The 25,124-nt window shown below is 41.8% G+C and overlaps 1 protein-coding gene and 1 long non-coding RNA gene across 2 annotated transcripts in view; both read left to right on the forward strand.

Moving 5' to 3' along the window:
* LOC115588015 (B-cell receptor CD22-like) overlaps positions 1-8,196 on the forward strand; it is a 28,345-nt gene extending 20,149 nt beyond the window's left edge. The window contains exons 6-10 of the mRNA XM_030428248.1: positions 6,269-6,538; positions 7,139-7,399; positions 7,505-7,598; positions 7,708-7,774; positions 7,956-8,196. Coding sequence (XP_030284108.1) covers positions 6,269-6,538; positions 7,139-7,399; positions 7,505-7,598; positions 7,708-7,774; positions 7,956-8,033 — 770 coding nt within the window. The 3' untranslated portion in view covers positions 8,034-8,196. The remainder of the gene's footprint in view (positions 1-6,268; positions 6,539-7,138; positions 7,400-7,504; positions 7,599-7,707; positions 7,775-7,955) is intronic.
* A 9,471-nt stretch (positions 8,197-17,667) lies between these two features.
* On the forward strand, positions 17,668-19,974 carry LOC115587703 (uncharacterized). The gene is made up of 4 exons (XR_003985143.1): positions 17,668-17,745; positions 18,726-18,871; positions 19,089-19,173; positions 19,541-19,974. It is a non-coding gene; the product is annotated as an uncharacterized LOC115587703 (long non-coding RNA).
* Positions 19,975-25,124: the final 5,150 nt, after the last annotated feature.

Consider the following 25,124-nt stretch of genomic DNA (forward strand, 5'->3'; position numbering starts at 1 on the left):
TCACTGACTTCACTAACAGCCTGCTAACCTCCTGCCTGCTCCAGCTCCTGTCTCAGTGAGTCACCAGCCTGCTAACGTTGCTTCCTAGCTCCACGTAGGTCCCCCTGTTTGTCTCCTTGGAGGGTCTTCTGCCCTGTGGTTGTGAGTCTCCCCTGTCGACGCAGGTCTTGTTGATGGGTCAGTCGACACCTCTCCGACCGCTGAGGCCATGTCCACACATACCAAAACAATCTTTTTTTTCCCCTGTCTTCTTTGGCATCTTTTAAAAAATATCTGCGTCCAAACAGATTTATTGAAGACGACTCTACATGCTGTAGTTCATATTCCAGGCCTATAGGTGGTGCTTGAAATTCGCCAAAAACGGAGAAGAAGAGACGGAGCATGTGCAGAAAGCTTGTGCACTGTATACAGACAGGCAGTAGAAGGAGAAACCAAACACAACAAGAAGAAGAGGAAAATGGCTAGTCGGTTTTCCATAATCATTTTATCATAGACAAGCTTAGTGGCAGAGGAGCATAACATTTTGCCCTAATAACCCTAATAGGCTCAATATCTTCTGCAGCACGAACACAAGCATGTAGTCCGCCATTGTTGTTGTTGTTGTTGTTATGAGACGTTGCAGGTTTAAGAGGTAGAAGGCTAGAGGTCGAGGGGTGGGGCAATGGCATCAACGATACGCAAAGAATGCAGAGTCGCTGTCCACGCGAGAAAGCAACGGCGGCGTTTTCAATTTTTTTCACCCTGAGACCAGGTTTCAAAAAAGTATGTTCATACACAAAAGTGTTTCCATGTGGATGGAGCTACCAATCCCTGCAGACCCACCAGCAGACCCCCCAGACCATCATTCAGCAGCCTTCTCTGACATCCAGTGACACCTGCCTCATGCCATAGTCCTGGTGCCCTCTCATCCTGCCTCCTGTTCTGGTGTCCAAGGGCCTCCAATGGTATCAAGACTCTGGTCCTGGGGCCTCATTTATAAACGTTGTGTACGCACACAAGAAGGTGTACACCACTCTCTACGCACACCGTGGGATTTATAAAAAAGAGAACTTGACGGGAAAATGTGCGGTCCTCCACGCAAAAGCTGACCCGTGAGTACGCACATAACTGGGGTAAGGAGAAACTGCGCCACTGATGGCAGAAGAAAGAAACGGGACAAACTGTGTGAAAATGTATTCAAAAAAAATATTTCTACAATGAATAAACAAACATACTCCCTGGAGTGCACACGGGAAACATATGATTTAGAACAATAGTAAGATAACAGTAGAGCGAATTACATTTACACTGATATAAATGCAGTTTAATATATTAATATCCTATATCATATAGCGCATTTCGTTTCATCTCCGTTTTCAATGCATAATGCATAAAACACTTTGTAACTGTGTTTTGTTGCCATACAAATAAAGACTATAATTATCTTGTAATGTTAATCAATTAGATTATTCTCACATGTGTAGCAGATATTACCTGATAGATGGGTATGTAAAGGCATGTATTCACAATGCGTTATGGTGCACAATGGCTGCTTTGGCACCGTTGGAGGATGTGGCAAACGGAAGGATACGGAGGGAGCGGAACTTCAGAGACCAGCAAGATCCACTGGCCAACAGTGATGAGTGGCTGAAGGGCCCAGCGTTAGAGAGGAGCACCCGCAGAAACCACGCCGTGCCAGTCCTGCTTCATGTACTCACAACACTCGGCTTTCAACCGGCACATTCCAGAGGGAATTGGCTGACAGGTCAGGGAAATCCCAGCCAAACTTTAGCCGTGTTATGCCAGACGTGTTAGGAGGTATAATTCGTTTGTCGCAGCAGTACATAAAGTTTCCTTACACGTGACGGTGACAGACGCTTTGCCTGTGTGACGCCAGGCACTTTTTGCTTCCACTTTTACGTTTGATCACTTTATTTTCAGTTGGGCCACACTCCGACCTTCTGAGGCAACAGCATTTACATTGTCTGCCACATGCTGCCACTCTAGAGCCTTTTTGGCATTGGTGACCCCACCCAACACTGTGTCCACCAAATAATACAGCCTTCCTCTTCTCCACCTCCCCGACAAGAACTTCCACCTCAAACTGGGTGAAATTGCACTTCTTCGCCTTTCTCTCTGCTTTCGGCATGCTTTCAGTCATGAATGAATATTAATTAGGGGCGTTTCTCTGAATATTCATAGGCGAATATGGGCGTGTTATGACCCGCACACAGGTGCGCCAAATTCAGAGTGGATTGTGATTTATAAAGGGAAATCGGCGTAGGACGTGCGTGCGCACTGTTTTATAAATCAGGATACTTTTGTGCCTACACACTTTCTGTGTTTCGTGCGTACGCAACCTTTTGATGTCAATCCTACGCACAGCTTTATAAATGAGGCCCCTGGTCTCCAGCTTCCTGAGGGCTTCCAACTCTGCCGCTGGTCTCGTGGCCTCCAGCTGGTCATGGTTTGATAGTGAAGCCTCCCTCTTGTTCTTTACCCTGCCTGCCTCCAGAGTGTCTTCTGTTTAGGTCCTCAGTATTGTTGCTACACGTAACATCCAGTTTATTGTCTAAATATTAGCTCACACACACTCTGATGAATGTCTGGTTTAGGCTTTTTAATTGAATCAAAGCTCAGATTAAAATCGAGGCTGACTGAACCTTTGCTGTTCTGCTGCCTCAACTTTGGAACAATATCACATTTAGTGTTCAGTTTGCTGATACGTCCATGTTTTTGAATCATGGTTGTAAAGCAACAGTAAGAATCATTTCTTCATTTCATCTTGAGGGTTTACAGGCACTCGTCTCTTCATACATGTTGATAATATAAAGAGGAAGGAAGCCAGCCAGTTCACACGATGTGTGTTTAAGATAAGTGAACCAACCAGGAAGAGACAAACTGTCCAGTGACCACGTCTTCCCTCTTTATTTAGAAGTGTTTGGTGAGATAAACTGACATTCAGTACTTCTCATGTATGTGATCGACCTGCTGATTTAACAGACGTGAGGAGAAGCTATGAGTTTAACAGCAGCAGTGAGTGGATTTGTTGTCGTCCTTCTCTCTGTACAAGGTACTGTACGTCTACATTTATACTGTAAGACTGTTAGCATGGTGGGTTTAGTAACGATTTGATGTGCAACAGTTCACAGTTAGAGATGGTAAAGCTGTGTCTGTGTGGATGTACAGTGACAGTACATACTGTACATTAATAATGGAAAATCTAAAGAGAAAATCTGTTAAATAAAATGAATCTTTCTGAGGAACTTCCTCCATCATTCAAACTTCCTCCAAACTAAACTTGAGCCTGCGTTCGTAGGTGTTAGACGCAGGTCGATGTGCTCCGATAGTATAATTAACACAGGAACCAAAGTTCAGAAATATCACAAATCTCTATCATGTCTTTCAAGTCAAGAGAAATTAAATACCATTAAAATAACAAGATGAAGAACAAGTGTGCGTCACACAGATTTGTATTAAGAATGTGACTAAAATGAGAGAATAAAGTAGAGGTGCTGCTCGTAGTAATGAAGCCACAGAGAATTATCAGCTGACTCCAGTTCCTGTCAGCTTCACAGAGATTGACTTTGTTTTATTTTCATAACTTTATTGTTTGAGTTCACTCTTAGTGCTCTCATCAGCAGAGTTAGCATCTCTCTGTAGACCAAAGTAGAGTATTTAGCTGCTAGAAAGTATTTCTGAGTATTTCTTGCTTTAGGATAAATTTGTCAGTGTTTTCTATCTGTGAGAAAAGTTGTCCACATCTCAGAGCAGCCTGACCACAGGAAGATAAGCAACCAGCAGACACTTGTTTTATGCGTCACACATTTCTTAGAAGTACTTCTCTCTAAGTGTTGTGTTAAAGTACACAGTGTCAACACATTGTTGCTCCGTCACTGCAGCCTCTGTGTGATGTCGGTCCTCAGAGCTCTCAGAGATCATGAGCACATCTTTCACTGTTCCTTGCTTTAAATATTCTCATGTAAACCTCAATGATTTGTTCATTTCTCCACACCTCTGTCGACTTTGTCATGAACCACAATTACCACTGAAACTTTATTTACAGTATCAACCCATTTTTAAAATAGACCTGTAGAGAAAAGTGTGATACAAATCAAGTCTTACGTACCGTTCTAGTTAAGACAACATTTACTACTGTGAACCTGTGAGACTTAACATGAAAATTCCTTTACAAAGCTGTCTGAAGGCCTTTACTCGCCCACCAAACACAAGTTTGTATGAAGAGAGCCACAGTGTGTTGAGAAGTGTAGCATCACAAACTGAAGCTCCTTCACTGCAGTGAAAATCTGTCTCCTGATGATGTTTAGAGTCTGATTGTAGTTTCTGATGTTCTCTGTGTTACAGTGATACAGGGTCAGGATGGCTGGGGAGTGACTTACAGCTCTACTGAGATCTGTGCCTTAAAAGGATCAACAGTGGAAATAAACTGCACCTACACATACCCATCCAGATTATTTGGCCGTGATACTGAAGTTAAAGAAACATTCTGGTTTTCTAAACTGAGTGGAAAACCACCTGTGGATCTGAGAACAGACTCAGATTATCAAGATCGTGTTGAGTACAGTTGTTCTGAGAAGAGCTGCAGTCTGAGAATCACAGACCTGAGAGAGAGCGACTCAGCTGAGTACAAGTTCAGGATCATAACAGACCAACCAGGTGGGAGTTATACTGGTTCACCTGGAGTCACTTTGAGGGTCACAGGTAACATTTGCATTCATACTTTAATTATTGTACAACAATAATATAAATGTGTTGTGTGTGTATGTTGACAAGTTGTATGAAATGAAAGTCTTGTTTCCTCTTCACATCCAGATCTCCAGGTGAAGGTGAACACATCCTCATATAAGCGGAGAGAGCTGAAGTGTCACAGCAGTTGTCGTCTACCTGATCATTCTTCCTACATCTGGTACATAACTGGACAGAAAATTCAGTCACAAACATCTTCTACTTATTCAGTCAACTTTTATCCTGCAGACAGTTATTCCTGTGCCGTTGAAGGACATGAGGATTTCCTCTCTCCTCCAGTGTGTGAGTTTACTACACTAACATAACACCATCTGACGGAGTCTGATAACTACATGTATTTTAATATGGAGACCTTCATCGTGACTCTTCATCAACTCTGGTTTAAAAATGATCCAAACTTTGTTTTATCTTTCAGGCGTTGAAGGTCAAACCTGCAACAGAGTGATTTACACTGACAGAAGCATCTGTGCCTCCAAAGGCTCATCAGTGGACATTTCTTGCACTTACAGCAGTTATCAAACTATCAGATCTAAATTCTGGTTCAGTCCTGAACGTTCTCATCAGTGGCAGAGTCCTTCACGTCCTGAGGACCTTAGTGAAGACTCCCAGTTTGCAGGTCGTGTTCAGGTCCTTGAATCAGAGAGAGGACGCTCCACTCTGAGAATCACTGACCTGACAGAGAGTGATTCAGCTCAGTATCACTTCAAATTCAATACCATAAACTTAGAATGGAGGAGTAGTTTACCTGCTACAGCTCTGACTGTCACAGGTACTGATGAACTCTCACTGATGTAAAACATCAACATAGAACATTTAGAAACAGTGAACATGTTGAAAATGATGGATCATCATGAGTTTGTCTGATAATTACTGTTGTTTTGGCACTAATGTTCACTGCTAGTTCTAGGAATAGTAACTGTTGTGTTGTCGTGTGTGTACATCTATCAGTGATTTCTGTTAGAAGCAGTGATAATAATATTGTTTCTTGTTCTCATATCCAGCTCTGCAGGTGCAGGTGACCAGAATAACAGTCCACCAGTCTGATACTGAGGCAGAGATGAAGTGTCACAGCAGCTGCAGTCCAGCTGGTCGTCTTTCCTACGTCTGGTTCAAGAACAGACAGAAAGTCACAGGGGTGGAGACATCTTCTTTTAAAGGCCGGGTTTATCCTGGAGACATCATTTCTTGTGCTTTGAAAGGACATGAGAACTACAGCTCTCCTCCAGTCTGTGAGTTTGATCCACTGTATCAGGAAAAAACACAAATACACACTGGCTAGAGATTGCAGATGGACACATGAGTTAAGAACTAAAAGTACAAATCATATTTATTGGCTGTCAGTTTCCACCAGCTGGAGTCTGACCAGGGACAGCTCCATGATCAGCTCTCTAGACAGCCACTGTGACAAATAGAGACAATTACAACAGAAACAGAGAAAAATAAATTTCAATCACAACAGTCAGTTGTCTGTGATAACATGTTCTCATTTTCCATTAATACATGTTCATGTTTTCTCCTCCAGATGCTCCAAAGCTTCCCTCTGTGTCAGTGAGTCCCTCTGCTGAGATAGTGGAGGGCAGTTCAGTGACTCTGACCTGTAGCAGTGATGCTAACCCAGCAGCTAATTACACCTGGTACAAGAAGAATGGAGATTCAGACCTTCAACCTCTCAGTAAAGAACCACAGCTTGTCTTCAGCTCCATCCAGTCCTCTGACTCTGGAGAGTATTACTGTACAGCTGAGAACGAGCTGGGGAGCAGGACGTCTGAATACATCTCTATTGATGTGACATGTGAGTTTTATTCTTAAGATAACATATCTCTTAAATCTGTCCAGTCGAATGTTTTTTTGCCACACATTCTCAGCTGTAATTCCTTGAGCAGCTCCAAGAGACTTTAGAACTTTCATGCAGTTTCCTGACCAGATTGGAACAGTGCTACACACAGCCGTTCACAGTCTATGATTAAAATAGCATATGAACTACTGTAATAACACATTTAACGTAGAATAATCTTTTTACATCTCTCCTCCAGATGCTCCAAGACTTCCCTCTGTGTCAGTGAGTCCCTCTGCTGAGATAGTGGAGGGCAGTTCAGTGACTCTGACCTGTAGCAGTGATGCTAACCCAGCAGCTAAATACACCTGGTACAAGGAGAAACAAACACTGATTCAAGGACCAGACGGAATTTATATTTTCTCCTCCATCAGCTCTGAGGACAGAGGGAACTACTACTGCAAGTCTGAGAATCAGTATGGAGAGATCAACTCTCCATCTCTATTTATAGACGTTCAGTGTGAGTAACATTAGGAAGTCACTTAGACTGACAATGGAACTAAAATAAAATGTTGACTAATATTGATTAGTTGTCTCTCTGTACATGTTCTCCTCCAGATGCTCCAAAGCTTCCCTCTGTGTCAGTGAGTCCCTCTGCTGAGATAGTGGAGGGCAGTTCAGTGACTCTGACCTGTAGCAGTGATGCTAACCCAGCAGCTAATTACACCTGGTTCAAGGAGAATGTAGACTCACCAAAAGCATCAGGACAGAATTTTACCATCACTGACTTCAGAGCTGAACACAGTGGGAATTATTACTGTGAAGTCCAGAACAGAATAGGACGTCATAACTCCACCTTACAACTGACTGTTGTGGCAGGTGAGACACTAATTGGTTAATTAACAGAAAAACTGATTAATGAATCCAAAACTACTAGTGAGGTCCACTACAGTCTATCTAATAATTGTCTGTCTCCATTTCCAGGGAGCTTAAAAACAACAATGATGATAAATATCATCAGGTTGATTCTGGTGGTTCTGGTGTCGGTTCTGCTGCTTCTGTTTTGTCTGTGGATGAGGTGAAACTACAAACATTAACATTAACTGATCTGTTACTTTGAATATCTACTGTCATGTTTTTTTGAGTTTTTAACAAACATGTTTGTTTGTTTTGTCGATTTCCTTCAGGAAGAAGAAAACTCTGAGCTCCACCACTGAACCAAATGAGCCCATAGAGACTGTGGAGATGAGAGAGGTATTGGACCACTGTGATGAGAAATCAGCACATTTACTGTCGATGTTTTTATAACAAAGATCAAGTTAAGGAAACAGTTCTGCTTTAAACATGTCTGAGTTTGTTGTCATTTAAAATCTAACTGTGTCCACGTTCCATTTATGAGGCCTTTGACTCTCATCTTGTTGTCTCTCCCCATCAGTTGGAGTCTGATCCTGATTACACCAACATCTCACCTTTGAACAGAGAAACTGCAGCATGTGGCAGAAGTTCTGAGTAGCACGCAGCTTTATGTTTACCTGTGCAGGTACATTACAGATGTTAAGGATTATATTTGATATGCAAAATGCTGTTTTATCTTTTAATGCTCCTAAAGTAAGATTTTATTCTAATGCAGTAACTTGCTTTAAAGAAATACTGATTGTTCTATCACATCACACCTGTCCTGGCTCCTGGTAGAGAAAGACATGTGGAACAGGAAGCACAGTATCTCACAGCATGTACATTATATATTAAACACATTGACATGTAACATGAGCCCAGCTCTATCACTCTGTAGCTGTAACATGTTCAAAGTACTGCAGTGGCTGATTGAAATAAACATCCAGCTTCCAACAACAACTCTGTAGTTTGAACATCATGTCAGTTCCCTCTCTGTGCTGCAGAGGGCGACACTGTGCAGAAAGTTTTGGATTTCAGCTTTAAACAAACTCTTTTTGTGTTTAGTCTTCAGAATAAAGTTTTTATTCATCAACAGTGGACACAAATAAAATGTGAATCACCTTGTTTTCTCTGACTGTGTTCTCAGCACTTGTTTGGTTTGTATTTTATTTAGTTGTTGTATTTTTTGCAGTTCTTTAATTCTTGTATTGGCTCCCGACTGCTCCTCCTGTTTTTGTTGCTTTTTGTATTTTGTATTCAGACCTCAGCTTGTTATTAAAGCTCACCTTTTGTTCCTTACCTTGCCTGCCTCCTGAGTGTCTTGTGTTTGGTTTTCACCATTTCATGACTCATAACAATACCAACTGACCAACAATGGACCAGGTGGGGAAAAAATCTCTGATGGTGGAGCTGAAGAAGTACTGCTTAATTCTTGAAAGACTGAACTCTATCACAGGTTCTGTGAACAGGCTGTTTTTCTACAACTTAATCCCAAAGACACTCTGCTCAGGACTAGGGGTGTGCCAAAGAATCGATACTACGATATATAACGATATTTCGTCTTGAGGTACGTTATCGATACACTGGTGCCAAATATCGATATTTGAAAATGTTTTTAAATGTTTGGGGTTTTTTTTCTTCTTTTTTTGGCCCACCACCACCCCTCTTCGGAGGGCAGCTTTATCTTTATTCAAACAGGGGTACAACCAAATACAATTTAAAAAATGGTTTAAGCAGCTCTGAAACCCACACATATAGGTATTCAATGATAGTTGTAGTCAGTGTGTGTGTTAAGAAGAGACACTGTGCAATATACTTTTTGTTTACTTGGCTGTCATTTATGTGAAACTGATTGACAATGTTTTGTAATTCCTGTGAAATGGATTCAGTGCAGTCAATAAATTCTGAATTTCTTCAGTGACACAGATATCGTGATGTGATAGTAACGTATTGCGAGGTACCTGGTGATACCCAGCCCTACTCAAGATCAAGGCTGTTGGACTCACAACTTGTAGTCACTGACTTCACTAACAGCCTGCTAACCTCCTGCCTGCTCCAGCTCCTGTCTCAGGGAGCCACCAGCCTGCTAACGTTGCTTCCTAGCTCCACGTAGGTCCCCCTGTCTGACTCCTTGGAGGGTCTTCTGCCCTGTGGTTGTGAGTCTCCCCTGTTGATGCAGGTCTTGTTGATGGGTCAGTAAACACCTCTCCGACTGCTGAGGCCATGTCCACACATACCAAAACAATCTTTTTTCCCCACCGTCTTCCTTGGCATCGTTTCAAGAATTTTTGCATTGAAACAGATCCACTGAAAACGACTCAACACGCTTTAGTTCATGAACCTTTGCTGTTCTACTGCCTCGCCTTTGGAACAATATCACATTTAGTGTTCAATTGGCTGATACGTACACGTTTTTGAATGCATCGTGTTTTAAAGCAACAGTAAGAATCATTTCAGAGGCGTTCGTCTCTACATACATGTTAATAATATAAAGAGGAAGGAAGCCAGCCAGTTAGCACCTCGATGTGTGTATAAGACAAGTGAACCAACCAGAAAGAGACAAACTGTCTCGTGACCGCGTCTTCCCTCTTTATGTAGAAGTGTTTAGCGAGATGAGCTGACATTCAGTACTTCTCATGTATGTGATCGACCTGCTGATTTAACAGACGTGAGGTGAAGCTATGAGTTTAACAGCAGCAGCGAGTGGATTTGTTGTCGTCCTTCTCTCTGTACAAGGTACTGTACGTCTACATTCATACTGTAAGACTGTTAGCATGGTGGTTTCATAGTAAAGATTTGATGTGCAACAGTTCACAGAGATAGTAAAGCTGTGTTTCTGTGGATGAACAGTGACAGTACATACTGTACATTAACAATGGAAAAATCTAAAGAGAGAATCTGTTAAATAAAATGAATCGCTCTGAGGAACTTCCTCCATCGTTCAAACTTCCTCCAAACTCAACTTGAGCCTGCGTTCGTAGGTGTTAGAGGCTTTTCGATGTGCTCCGATAGCATAATTAACACAGGAACTACAGTTCAAAAATAACACGAATCTCTATCATGTCTTTCACGTCAAGCAGTATTAAATAACATTAGAGTAACAAGATGAATAACAAGTGTACGTCACACAAATTTGTATTAAGAATGTGACTAAAATGAGAGAATAACGTGGAGGTGCTGCTTGTAGTAATGAAGCCACAGAGAATTATCAGCTGACTCCAGTTCCTGTCAGCTTCACAGAGTTTGATTTTGTTTTATTTTTATAACTTTATTGTTTGAGTTCACTCTTAGTGTTCTCATCAGCTTCGTTTCCTGTTTTCAGTGAAACATCTCTAAAAACTAGCTGGACACTACCTGCTCAGCACCAAACAACAGACAGAGTTAGCATCTCTCTGTAGACCAAAGTAGAGTATTTAGCTGCTAGACAGATATTTTATCAGTATTTCTGAGTCTTTCTTGCTTTAGGATGAATTTGTCAGTGTTTTCTATCTGTGAGAAAAGTTGCTCACACCTCAGAGTTCTGCATTTCTCTGCAGTTCTCATTCACACTCTGCAGCAGCCTGACCACAGGAAGATAACCAGCAGACCATTGTTTCATGCGTCACACTTTTCTTCTAAGCAGTGTCGGGTATAGTTACTTTGGAAAGTAGTTAATTAGGTTACAACGTTAGTAATCAGTTACGTTATAGCGTTACCTATGAAAAAAAGTAACGCGTTAAGAGTGCTCATGCGTTACCAAAAATTAAAAGCCATTTGCAGCACCTCGCACATGCTGCAACTTAACTGACACACACACAGCCTCCTTTAAATGCACCGAGAAGTCGTGATGTTTTGCGGTCGACAGAAGCTTTTCACCAACGCAGAGTGTGCATTTTACCGTTATGTTGTTCTTGTCCTTTTCGCTGGCGAATTGAAAATAATGTGCGTACTTCCACGATGCAAAAGCTGTCCTCTCTGCCATCTTGCCAGGGGTTTGAAAACACACACACACACGCACAGGTAACGTAGGTCAGCAGCAGAGCACAGACGCATCACAGCGCTGCGCCTCCGCTGACACATCCGCAGGTGGCACATTACTGTCTGTTAAAAAAGCAGGCTGCAGAAATTCCTAAAATAACGGATTACTTTTTTAAAAAAATAATGAAGTTACTGATTGCTTGACGCACGAAACTAACGCGTTATATTACACGAAAAAAGTAATTAGAGTACTCTAACGCGTTACTTTGTAACCCACAACACTGCTTCTAAGTACTTCTCTCTAAGTGTTGTGTTAAAGTACACAGTGTCAACACATTGTTGCTCCTTCACTGTAGCCTCTGTGTGATGTCCGTCCTCAGTGCTCTCAGAGATCATGTGCACATCTTTCACTGTTCCTTTGCTTTAAATATTCTCATGTAAACCTTGATGATTTGTACATTTCTCTAAAGTAATTTCTCTGTCGACTTTGTCATGAGCCACAATTACCACTGAAACTTGATTTACAGTATCAACCCATTTTTAAAACAGACCTTGAGAGAAACGTGTGATACAGATCAAGTCTTACGTACCGTTCTAGTTAAGCTAACAGAGACTGACTAAAAGCCTCTTGATGAATTTTCAGTCATCTGATTAACACAGGTGAGAAAGAAGAGTTGAAGTCTTTAATGAAGCTCCATCGAGGTGAACAAAACTCAACAGTACATGTACCGAATACTGCTTGTTTAAGTCACATTGTAATTGAAGGAATAATATGGTTTTTGGTCGACCGTGAAGTTTGTGTGTGTCGTTTGAGATATAATGAAGGTTAGTGAAGGCACAGGAACCTCTGAGCACACAGAAGTCTGTGACCCCGATCATGACCTCAGGGTGACTCTACCTCCTCTGTAAGCAGAGTGGGAGATGTATACAGACACATTTACTACTATGAACCAGAGAGACTGAACCTACGAAAATTCCTTTGCAAAACCGTCTGAAGGCTGCCTTTACTCGTGCACCAAACACAAGTTTATGTAAAGAGAGCCACAGTGTGTTGAGAAGTGTAGCATCACAGACTGAAGCTCCTTCACTGCAGTGAAAATCTGTCTCCTGATGATGTTTAGAGTCTGATTGTAGTTTCTGATGTTCTCTGTGTTACAGTGATACAGGGTCGGAATGACTATGGAGTGACTTACAGCTCTACTGAGATCTGTGCCTTAAAAGGATCAACAGTGGAAATAAGCTGCACCTACAGATACCCATCCAAAGAATATGGCCGTGAAACTGAAGTTAAGGAAACATTCTGGTTTACTGAACTGAGTGGAAGTGAACCTGTGGATCTGAGAACAGACTCAGATTATCAAGATCGTGTTGAGTACAGTTGTTCTGAGAAGAGCTGCACTCTGAGAATCACAGACCTGAGAGAGAGCGACTCAGCTGAGTACAAGTTCAGGTTCATAACAAACCAACCAGGTGGGAGATATACTGGTTCACCTGGAGTCACTTTGAGGATCACAGGTAACAGTTTCATTCATGTTGTAATTATTTCCAAATGTTCAACATCTGCACAACAATAATATAAATGTGTGTGTTTGTTGACAGTTTGTCTAGAATAATGTTCCTTCTTCACATCCAGATCTCCAGGTGAAGGTGACCGAACTTCCTTCTTCCCGTCCAGAGCTGAGCTGTCACAGCAGTTGTCGTCTACCTGATCATTCTTCCTACATCTGGTACAAAAATGGACAGAAAATTCAGTCAGGAACATCTTCTACTTATTCATTCTACAGTGCTTCTGCAGACAGTTTTTCCTGTGCTGTTAAAGGACATGAGGATTTCCCCTCTCCTCCAGTGTGTGAGTTTACTACACTAACATAACACCATCTGATGGAGTCTGATAACTACATGTATTTTAATATGGAGACCTTCATTGTGACTCTTCATCAACTCTGGTTTAGAAATTTTCAAAACTTTGTTTTATCTTTCAGGTGTTGATGGTCAAACCTGCAACAGTGTGATTTACACTGACAGAAGCATCTGTGCCTCCAAAGGCTCATCAGTGGACATTTCTTGCACTTACAGCAGTTATGACACTATCAGATCTAAATTCTGGTTCAGTCTTCATCATAGTTATCAGTGGCAGAGTCCTTCACAGCCTGAGGACCTTAGTGAAGACTCCCAGTTTGCAGGTCGTGTTCAGGTCCTTGAATCAGAGAGAGGACGCTCCACTCTGAGAATCACTGACCTGACAGAGAGTGATTCAGCTCAGTATCACTTCAAATTCACAACAGGAAGCTTTGAGTGGAGGAGTAGTTTACCTGCTACAACTCTGACTGTCACAGGTACTGATGAACACACACTGATGTAAAACATCAACATAGAACATTTAGAAACAGTGAACATGTTGAAAATGATGGATCATCATGAGTTTGTGTAATAATTACTGTTGTGTTGGCACTAATGTTCACTGCTAGTTCTAGGAATAGTAACTGTTGTGTTGTCGTGTGTGTACATCTATCAGTGATTTCTGTTAGAACCAGTGATAATAATATTGTTTCTTGTTCTCATATCCAGCTCTGCAGGTGCAGGTGAGCAGAATAACAGTCCACCAGTCTGATACTGAGGCAGAGCTGAAGTGTCACAGCAGCTGCAGTCCAGCTGGTCGTCTTTCCTACGTCTGGTTCAAGAACGGACAGAAAGTCACAGGGGTGGAGACATCTTCTTTTAAAGGCCGGGTTTATCCTGGAGACATCATCTCTTGTGCTTTGAAAGGACATGAGAACTACGGCTCTCCTTCAGTCTGTGAGTTTGATCCACTGTAACAGCTAAAAACACATATACATACTGACTAAAGATTGCAGAAAGACACATGTGTAAAGAACTAAAAATACAAATTTTATTGATTGGCTGTCAGTTTCCACCAGCAGGAGTCTGACCAGGGACAGCTCCACGATCAGCTCTCTAGACAGCCACTGTGACAAATAGAGACAATTACAATAGAAACAGAGAAAGATACATTTAAATCACAACAGTCAATTTTATGTGATAACATGTTATCATTTTCCATTAATACATGTTCATATCTCCTCCAGATGGTCCAAGACTTCCCTCTGTGTCAGTGAGTCCCTCTGCTGAGATAGTGGAGGGCAGTTCAGTGACTCTGACCTGTAGCAGTGATGCTAACCCAGCAGCTAAATACACCTGGTACAAGAAGAATGGAGATCCAGACCTTCAACCTCTCAGTAAAGAACCACAGCTTGTCTTCAGCTCCATCCAGTCCTCTGACTCTGGAGAGTATTACTGTACAGCTGAGAACGAGCTGGGGAGGAGGACGTCTGAATACATCTATATTAATGTGACATGTGAGTATTATTCTTGAGATAACATATCTCTTAAATCTGTCCAGTCGAATGTTTTTGTGCCACACATTCTCAGCTGTAATTCCTTGAGCAGCTCCAAGAGACTTTAGATCTTTCATGCAGTTTCCTGACCAGATTGGAACAGTGCTACACACAGCCGTTCACAGTGTACGATTCAAATAGCATATGAACTACTGTAATAACACATTTAATGTAGAATAATCTTTTTACATCTCTCCTTCAGATGCTCCAAAGCTTCCATCTGTGTCAGTGAGTCCCTCTGCTGAGATAGTGGAGGGCAGTTCAGTGACTCTCAACTGTAGCAGTGATGCTAACCCAGCAGCTAATTACACCTGGTACAAGGAGAAACAAGAAGTGATTCAAGGACCAGACGGAATTTATAATTTCTCCTCCATCAGCTCTGAGGACAGAGGAAACTACTACTGCAAGTCTGAGAATCAGTATGGAGAGATCAACTCTTCATCTCTATTTGTAGACGTCCAGTGTGAGTAACATGAGGAAGTCACTTAGCTTGACAATGGGACTAAAATAACATGTTGACTAATATTGATTAGTTGTCTCTCTGTACATGTTCTCCTTCAGATGCTCCAAGACTTCCCTCTGTGTCAGTGAGTCCCTCTGCTGAGATAGTGGAGGGCAGTTCAGTGACTCTGACCTGTAGCAGTGATGCTAACCCAGCAGCTAATTACACCTGGTACAAGGAGAACGAAGACTCACCAAAAGCATCAGGACAGATCTTCACCATCACTGACTTCAGAGCTGAACACAGTGGGAATTATTACTGTGAAGCCCAGAACAGAGTAGGACGTCATAACTCCACCTTACAGCTGCTTGTTGTGGCAGGTGAGTTTGTGGCAGGTGAGTTATCAATTCCCCAACATGATCAGATTTTTGTTTGTGAAACCTTTGTCAAAAAAAAACCCTTCTCTCACACTTCAAATGTTTTTGTCCAACATACAGTCACATTTTGACCCAATAATTCCTGTAACTTCCAGTGTTTGTTCTCTGTCACTGTTTTCCAGCTACATGGAAGTTACCAGTTGCTCTCTCAACCACTGCTGTTATTCTGGTCTTCATACTACTCGCTGTCTTTTTCTGCATCAGGTGAGCAGTTCAGTTTCTCTGTGATTGAATTTACTTTGCATCTCAAAGGAAAGACTTACATATGTAAGATGACAGAGTTATTGGCACTCTAGTCCCGCTGATATCAAGCTTGTTTTAAGAAGAACATGTTTTGAGGTACCCCAGTAGCTCAGTTGGTAGAGCCAGCGCCTCATGTATACAGACTGCAGTGGTCCTGCGTTTGAATCTGACCTGTGGCCCTCTGCTGCACCTCATCCACCACTTTGTCACTCTTATGAATTCATCTTTGACACCAAAGCCTATCAGTCACTACATCCCTTGAGTACACCAACCATTTATTCTCTCGATGTGCATTTGAGCATTTTACGAATGTATGCTAGAAAAGTCTACGATGAGTTACATCATTTGTTTGTTTCTCTGTTCGGACCTTTTATCGTCTCGTCAGAAGAGTGAGGTCTTCACAACACCAGTCTGAGGCTGAGGAGAGACCAGACAACAGAGCACAGGTATAAACAGAAAGATCCTACCTTGTCCTTCTTTATCTACTTTCTTCCTCACATGAATCATTTCCTTTTCCTTCTATCACCCTCTCATACTTTTCTGTGTGCACCTCAATTCATGACCCGATTTAAGACAATGTGAAGGATTTGCTGCAGTGGAAGGGCAGAATGTTATACCAAAATTACAAAATTTGTGAACTTTCATTTAAATACCCACAATAATTGAAGTAGTGTCCAACAATGAATCCATCACAGGGTTCAACTGTTAAATTAAAGGGGCACTATGTAGTTTTTGGAGAAGACATTTAAACTCAGATGTTAATATTTACATCATGAATGAGGTAATAATATAAACTTATAAATATTTATTATTTCTCTAAGTGAATTGTAATGCTTCATGCAACACCATGCTGAAATTAATATAACACATTTATGAATGACTGAGTACATTGCCTCACATGGGGCACTATAAGCAGTGTAAGATTGATTGGGTTTTGGGTTAAATATGAATCATTAATAATTTATTATTATCAGGGATAAATATTAATTTTGACAAATAAGATCCAATTCACATTAGATCACCTCAGGGCACCACCCACGAAGATGGGAAAAGATACCCAATTCACCACATCAGTCTCAGAAATAGGTACTGAACCGTTTGTAACTCTGATTAACAATAACTTAATAATTACAACCAAAAATGACTATAACAGCTAGCAATGGTTGAAAGGATGTTGGAGTCCTTGACAAAGTAGAGGTTGGCAACATTCAGTCTTGTACAAGTTGAATAGACAGCATGTAGGTTCAAAAGGCTTTTATTTAACACAAATATGAAAACACATAAACTATTAAATATATACAGGTGTGTGTCTGTGTGTATGCGCGTGTGTGAGTGTGCGTGTGTGGCAGAACAAAGAAGAAACAATGGTGGTTCTTGCATCATGTGCTCACTGATATCACATGTGGGTGTGATGTGCTTCAGACCGAAGGACTGTGTGTGTGTGTGACATGATGATTATAGAAGATGGTTGGTTGCATGCAAAGACTCTGTGTGAAGAATAATTCTACTAATGTCAAATTAGCCGTGTAGCAAAGCAAACTACCAATAACCTGATCTGAGATCACATTAACATCCAAACAGTGAACATTGATTTAACACATGTGCGTTCCATCAACCAGAGCTAAAAGTCCTGTGCTAAGCTGTGCTATGCGATTGTGGTGGCACTGCCTTTATGCCTGCCTTAATAAGGTGCTCCCTCACAGTGATTGGCTGGAAAGAGCCACACAGCTGAAACCCATCAAACACTCCTTCATACTGCTACACTATGCTGTGTGCTATCTAGGCCCAGTTCAGCATTACCAGTCTTTGAAGAAAAGGTGCTGATGGTTCCTTGGCTGAAGAGCCAAGTAGGAGAAGGTTGGGATTCCAATGTTGAACAATGCTGTTCTTGTTGTGCAAGGTCTGATGAAAGACAGCAGTTGGAGGAAACTGGTTGCTCTGTTCCTTTGCAAGGATAGCAGTTCTGTGCTAACTGGCTTGGTTTTCTTTGGATTGTGTAGTTAGCTGGTAAGCTTTGATTTGCAGCTGCTGGCATTAACTACACTGGAATACTAGCAGGACATGGCTGTTGTGAGGAGAAGTTCTTTGGGCCTGCTGTAAATGCAGCTGGCAACTCTCAACTGCTGTTAGGCCCAGAATAATCCAGATGAGACTTTGAGAACAGGAAGCACTGTGGGAAGAGAGGTGGAGAATAGAGAGAAAAAAGGAAGTTCCAGTATTGTCTATCTGGTCAGAGGGGGGTCTGTCATCCTGACCAATAATAGCTCAAGGCTGAATTTTCTCCCAGGTGAATAGACTGTTTATTCAGTTTGTTTAGACATAAATATAAATGTGTTTTGAATGAATGTTGTGACCTCTGCTGGTGAGCAGTAGGTAGTGTAATAACAAATACAAGCTTCAGGATCACACATGTCTATGTCTTAGCAAATTAGGCTGAAAACTCTCCACTTTTCACTTAATTGAATGTTGATTTGATGCTACAGCACAGTTAATGTTTTATTTACTACCTTAAAGGGCCAGTTCACCCAAAAACAAAACTACATGTTTGTACATGTTGGCCTTCTCTCCAATATAATGGAACTAAATGGCACATCGCCTCCACCTTGTTGTGAAAACTTTCATATAGGAACTATTTTTGTATCAGCGTAAAGAAGGAAGCATACGTCTACTTAAGCTATCACCAGCAATCCCTTGAAAGAGAGATTGCTGTAGAGTTTTTATAGATGTATTTTTGGCACACAAGCTGAGTAGGTAGTTTAATTATATTGTGTTAGGGTTTCTTTGTCTAGAGTTTGTATACATGGAATATGTAAAAGTACTCTTGTCCCTGTGACCAGCAGACAGAAGAACTTCACTACGGCAGCGTACGATTCATACGGACCCAGGCAGACACTCTTCACTCAGACGTCAGCCCAGCTCGGCCTCACAGGAACGAGGAGGAGAATGTTGTATACGCGACTACAAACTTCATCAGGGCCTCAGGGTGAGCAGCTCCTCACACAGGAGAATCTTTGCTGCTGTTTGAGTTTAAATGAAAAACACATGAAGTTTGAAGGTTTGTCAACAAACATTTTTTGCTGTTTTTTTGTATGTCTTTTTTTTATTCTAAACTGTTATTTCATGATTTATTGAGGTTTATTGTTACTTATTACACCATTTGTTCAACAAACTATTTTAATTTCTGTTTAATTCCTCTACAGAACAAACCATCAGGCAGCTGTGGAGGATCCATCTGCACTGTACAGCAGAGTTATCAAAAGCCACTGAGGACATCATGGTTCTGTGGTTTGTATTGATGGATCTTTTCTTCACTGATGGTTTGACTAAGAACACAGCGTTTGGGCAACAATATTTAATTAAAACCTCATTTACATTAATGAGAGCAGAATGAACATTAGAGACACCTCTGTGTGTAACACATGCAGTTCCAAAAATGACCACAACACCTACCTACAACTGTTTAAACATGAATGGAACATCATCACCTTCATGAAGGCAGAATTTATTACAAGACTGTTGTGTTTAACTGTGTTTGTTTAGCTTTGTTGTAACTGTTTATATCACAAGTCAAATATCCTTTGTTTGTATTCACATGCTCATTTTCTGAATTTGTTTAATTGGATTTTTCTTTCCTTCATGGCTTTATTGATAGCTCAGCTGAAGATGTGACAGGAAACAGGATGAGAGCGAGGGGGAGTGACATGCAGCAGGCCGCAGGCCGGGAATCGAACCCGGGGCCGCTGCAGCGAGGACAAAGGCTCTGTACCTCGGACGCTTCCTTTACAAACTGAACTGAACGGCACCCCGTGAATTTGTATTTTTACTTCACTGAATTCACAGCTCACTATAATTAACAGTCTATATTGCTGTTTGTGTCTATCTACTTTGGAAACTCTGTTTACATTCTTCACATTTCATCATCCTGCATGGAAAATAGCAAGAAAGACTTAAAAGAAAAACTCTTCTCTCAGACCGTATGTTGGCCAAATGACCAAAACTTTACTTTTTGTTATTTCTCTCACATTTACAGCTTTTTTGATTTGAATATGTATTCAGGTCTGATTAAATGGAAGCTTTATCACATAATTGTGTTGTTGTGTCTGATGTTAAAAGCACTCAACCACATTGGGACATGAATTCACTTTTAAAAGATCATTTTAGATTAAATAGGGTTCATCAATCCGTAAATGGTGTGATGCTAATGTTACCCCCTGAAAAGTGGAAATCTCAGTAACGATACCCTGACACAACGCCTCCACTCTGGCAGCTTCATTGAAGACCACATTTTTACAAAAGTATTAATAGATGGTACAAAAGTTCCCAATTTTCTGTGATATGATAATATACAAAAGTACATATTTCCTGCAAGTCCATGTTTCATTGGGATTTTCTTCAAGTTCAAGTTACTTTATTAGTACCCTTGTTTGCAGTAGAAGACTTCTGATACACACATAAGGGAAAACATAGAGACACAATCACACATCATACAACATCATCATCCTTCTGTCATTTAAGAGGTAGATATTTTTGCATTTTTCACTTTCTTTTGAAAGGTTAAATTAAAAACAACAGGTAAATACACAGGAAATGTCATGTCATTGTCCATGACCGCTTCAACCCTTTTATGCGGTCGCAAGGTTTGTTGCTGGAGCAGATCCCAGCTGTCTCCGGGCGAGGGCAGGGTCCTCCCTCCCCAGCTCATTCCAGGGCCCTATACTGATGGCAGAAGTCACCACGCAAGGTGCCAAATGCACATCAGGAAAAATTTGGGGTTTAGTATCTTGCTCAAGGACATTTCGACATGCAGCTCAGCCTGGAGCCGGTATCTGAACCATCGCCCTTCTGGTCACTAGCCGACCTGCTCTAACCACTGACCTACAGCCACCCCAGACATGAAATGGTCAATGAAGAAACATACATTTAAATTATCCAACTCAATTTTCACTAACAATGACCATGCCATCCTTTAGCATAAAGGTAGTTTTAATTGGATTAATAGGGGATTTGATGAGGAAAGGGAAGGGGGTCAAGGTAGGGGGATGAAGGAAAAGTGGAAAAGAGTACACTGGATGAACAGATAGAAGAGACGAGTACGTTAGAGAGTGGAATGGAGGGTTGAGTACATTGGACGACGGAAAGGGGGGTTGAGGTACATGGATGAAGCAAAAGGGGGTACGGTAAGTGTGAGATAAAGGTTCGACATTGGGCCCTATTGCAAACAGCGAGGTTGAGGTGTCTGAGCAGTGAGAGGAGTTGATGCTTTGTGCAGCGGAGGAGTTACGATAAAGCTTCCCAGTTGGGAGGGAGTCTTGGAAGGTAGCTTCCTTGGAAGGGTGATTAGAGGAATTTGAGGGATGTGCTGGGTACTACAGTTAATTTGGTGGAAAGGGGAACTTCTGAGATGTATGAAGAGTCGTGGAGGACCTCCATGCCTGGGTGGAAACCAAAAGGTGGCAAAATGGGTGGGGTTGTGAGGGCAAGTGGACCTGGCATGGGCTCCACCGCAGAAAGACCAGATGTGCAATAGATGCAGTGCAACCCTCCTTAAAGTTATTGCATACCATCATTCCAAACTCATGGAGGACTGGCCTCCCCCTTTTGTTGACCCCGTGGGGAAGCGGGCTGTGGGTGGATGGTGGCATGTTGGCACGTGGGCAGGGAGCAGGAATGTCTGTGATGGGGGAAGGAGGTGTAGCAGGTGCCAGACTACTAAATGTGGGTGGAGCACATATGGGTGGGGCCAGAGGTTGGGGCAGGGTGGCAGTGATGACACATTCAGTTGCTGGGTGTGAGGGGGCTCTTCAAAGGTTGCAAATCAAGGAGGGTCTTGCCTTGAACTCAATAGAACTCTGAGTCAGGGCCCCCATTAGGCGCGGTGGTGGAACTGGTGGAGGCGGCCTGCAGCTTGGGTGGATAAATGGGAATGTTAGGAATTAAAACCTGTGCCACCGAACCACAGAACAAGGGGGGCGGTAGGGAGGTGTGGCAGAAGCCAGAGTAAAGTTACCGGTGGCTGTAGGGTTGAAGATGGTTGGAGCAGTCCCCAGTCTTCGTTGCAGACGCTGCTCCTGTTCCTGGGTCAGCCAATGCCCCTCTGGCCCCTGGTTCTCTGTTGGCAGCCCAACCAACACCTTTTCCAAACCCTGAGTTTTCCATCCCTGCTGACCCACTACCAGACCTAACTGACCCACTACCAGATAATCAGTCAGTACCCTTCTCTGAAAGCCAACCAGACCTGCCTCATGACATAGTCCTGGGCCTCAGTTTAACCTCGAGTCCTGCTGCCCTGTTTCCGACCTCCTGCTCTAGTGTCCAGCTGCTATGGCTTGTTATTAAATCTTGCCTTTTGTTCTTTACCCTGCCTGCCTCTAGAGTGACTTACGTTTGGGTCCTCACTATTGTTGCCACAAGTAACATCCAGTTTGTTTTCTAAACATTAGCTCACACACACTCTGATGAATGTCTGGTTTAGGCTTTTTAATTGAATCAAAGCTCAGATTAAAATCAAGGCTGACTGAACCTTTGCTGTTCTGCTGCCTCGCCTTTGGAACAATATCACATTTAGTTTTCAGTTTGCTGATACATCCATGTTTTACCTGCATTGTTTGTAAAGCAACAGTAAGAATCATTTCTTCATTTCATCTTAAGAGTTCACAGGCGTTCATCTTGACATGCATGTTAATAATATAAAGAGGAAGTGAGCCAGCAAGTTAACACGTCGATGTGTGTATAAGACAAGTGAACCAACCAGAGAGAGACAAACTGTCTCGTGACCGCGTCTTCCCTCTTCATGTAGAAGTGTTTGGTGAGATGAGCTGACATTCAGTACTTCTCATGTATGTGATCGACCTGCTGATTTAAAGATGTGAGGAGAAGCTATGAGTTTAACAGCAGCAGCAAGTGGATTTATTGTCGTCCTTCTCTCTGTACAAGGTACTGTACGTCTACATTTATACTGTAAGACTGTTAGCATGGTGGTTTTATAGTAAAGATTTGATGGGCAACAGTGCACAGTTAAGAGTTAGTAAAGCTGTGTTTCTGTGGATGAACAGTGACAGTACATACTGTACATTAACAACGGAAAAATCTGAAGAGAAAATCTGTTAAATAAAATGAATCGCTCTGAGGAACTTCCTCCATCATTCAAACTTCCTCCAAACTGAACTTGGGCCTGCGTTCGTAGCTGTTAGAGGCTGGTCGATGTGCTCCGATAGCATAATTAACACAGGAACGGCAGTTCAAAAATAACATGAATCTCTATCATGTCTTTCACGTCAAGAGAAATTAAATACCATTAGAGTCACAAAATGGATAACAAGAGTACGTCAAATGAATTTGTAGAAATAATGTGATTAAAATGAGAGATGATGATACAAGTTTATTAAATAGGATAAACCCCTTGAGATGAACCATCTCGTTTTCGAGGGGGTCCTGAAAGAATATCGTGGACGTGCTGCTTTTAGTAATGAAGCCACAGAGAATTATCACCTGACTCCAGTTCCTGTCAGCTTCACAGAGTTTGATTTGTTTCATGTTTTTTAACTTAAATGTTTGAGTTCCCTCTCAGTGTTCCTATCAGCCTTGTTTTCTGCAGCAGCTGTTTTCAGTGAAACATCTCTAAAAACCAGCTGTATACTACATGCTCAGCACCAAACAACAGACGGAGTTAGCATCTCGCTGGACACCAAAGTAGAGTATTTAGCTGCTAGACAGATATTTTATCAGTATTTCTGAGTATTTCTTGCTTCAAGATACATTTGTCACTGTTTTCTATCTGTGAGAAAAGTTGCTCACACCTCAGAGTTCTGCATTTCTCTGCAGTTCTCATTCACACTCTGCAGCAGCTTGAACACAGGAAGATAACCAGCGGACACTTGTTTCATGCGTCACACTTGTGCTGTGTTAAAGTACACAGTGTCAACACATTGTTGCTCCTTCACTGCAGCCTCTGTGTGATGTCCGTCCTCAGTGCTCTCAGAGATCAGGTGCACATCTTTCACTGTTCCTTTGCTTTAAATATTCTCATGTAAACCTTAATGATTTGCACATTTCTCCAAACCTCTGTCGACTTTGTCCTGAACCACAACTACCGCTGAAACTTTATTTACAGTATAAACCCAATTTTAAAACTGACCTTAAGAGAAACTTGTGATACAGATCAAGTCTTACTTACCATTCTAGTTAAGATAACAGAGACTGTCCAAAAACCTGTTGATGAATTTTCATTCATCTGAAGTCTTTAATGAAGCTCCATCGATGAGAACAAAACCCAACACTACATGTAGTGAGACAGTGTGTTGCTTCACCAGTGCTGAAGGACACTTCCTGGTCTCTGACTATTTAACTTGTTGCCCGAATACTGCTTGTTTAAGTCACGTTGTAATTGAAGGAAGAATATGCATTCGGTCGATCGTGAAGTTTGTGTGTTTCTCGTATGAGATATAGTGAAGATTAGTGAAGGCACAGGAAGGTTTATTTATTTATTTATTTATGTTGTTTGTTTCGGACATGTCAATTCATAAGCATCACATTTCATCATTGTTCAAATAATACAACACACATGGCCGAAAGGGAAAAGCGGGAGAAGCCAAAGCTTATCAAGTCCCGCCCCCATTACCCACAGTATAAAATCTTCATTCTGATCTTTTCTTGTCTTTTGCAAATTACTTTTTTCTTTTCTTCTCTTTTTTTCTTTTGTTATGACCTTTGACAAAACATATTACAGCAGTAGCATATAGAGCTGAATTCAAGCTCTAGACAGTACATACAGATTACATGTGTGTCTGCACATGTGTCCATATTAGTCCATCATGAGTGAACAACAGTCTCATCTTATGGCCTCATCTTATAGCCAGGCTTGCCACAAAGTCAGAATATCCAATTGAGAGAGAGCAAAAGTCCAGTGTATTTATTATTTGTTGAGATGGTGTTGGGATGGTGTAAGAGCCCTTTAATGCATTTTCATGTTATTCATCAGTCTCCTCTGCAGCTTTTATGGCTGCTAGCTTCGCCATGTCCTCCCGATTGGTGGCTACATCAACTCGCATCTGTATCACGAAGTCGCGGATTGTTGAGATGTCAGAGCGTATCCCGACCACAGCACTCCGAGTATTGGCGTTGTCCGCCCTCGCACTGGTCTGCTCAGTAGCGATCTTTCTCATTTTCCAATATTGCATAAAGATTCCAAATCCCAAAGCGATCGTTCCAATTGTCATGAACGTGAACATGTACACGTC

Source organism: Sparus aurata, chromosome 1 (assembly GCF_900880675.1).
Source record: "Sparus aurata chromosome 1, fSpaAur1.1, whole genome shotgun sequence".
Taxonomy (NCBI): Eukaryota; Metazoa; Chordata; class Actinopteri; order Spariformes; family Sparidae; genus Sparus; species Sparus aurata.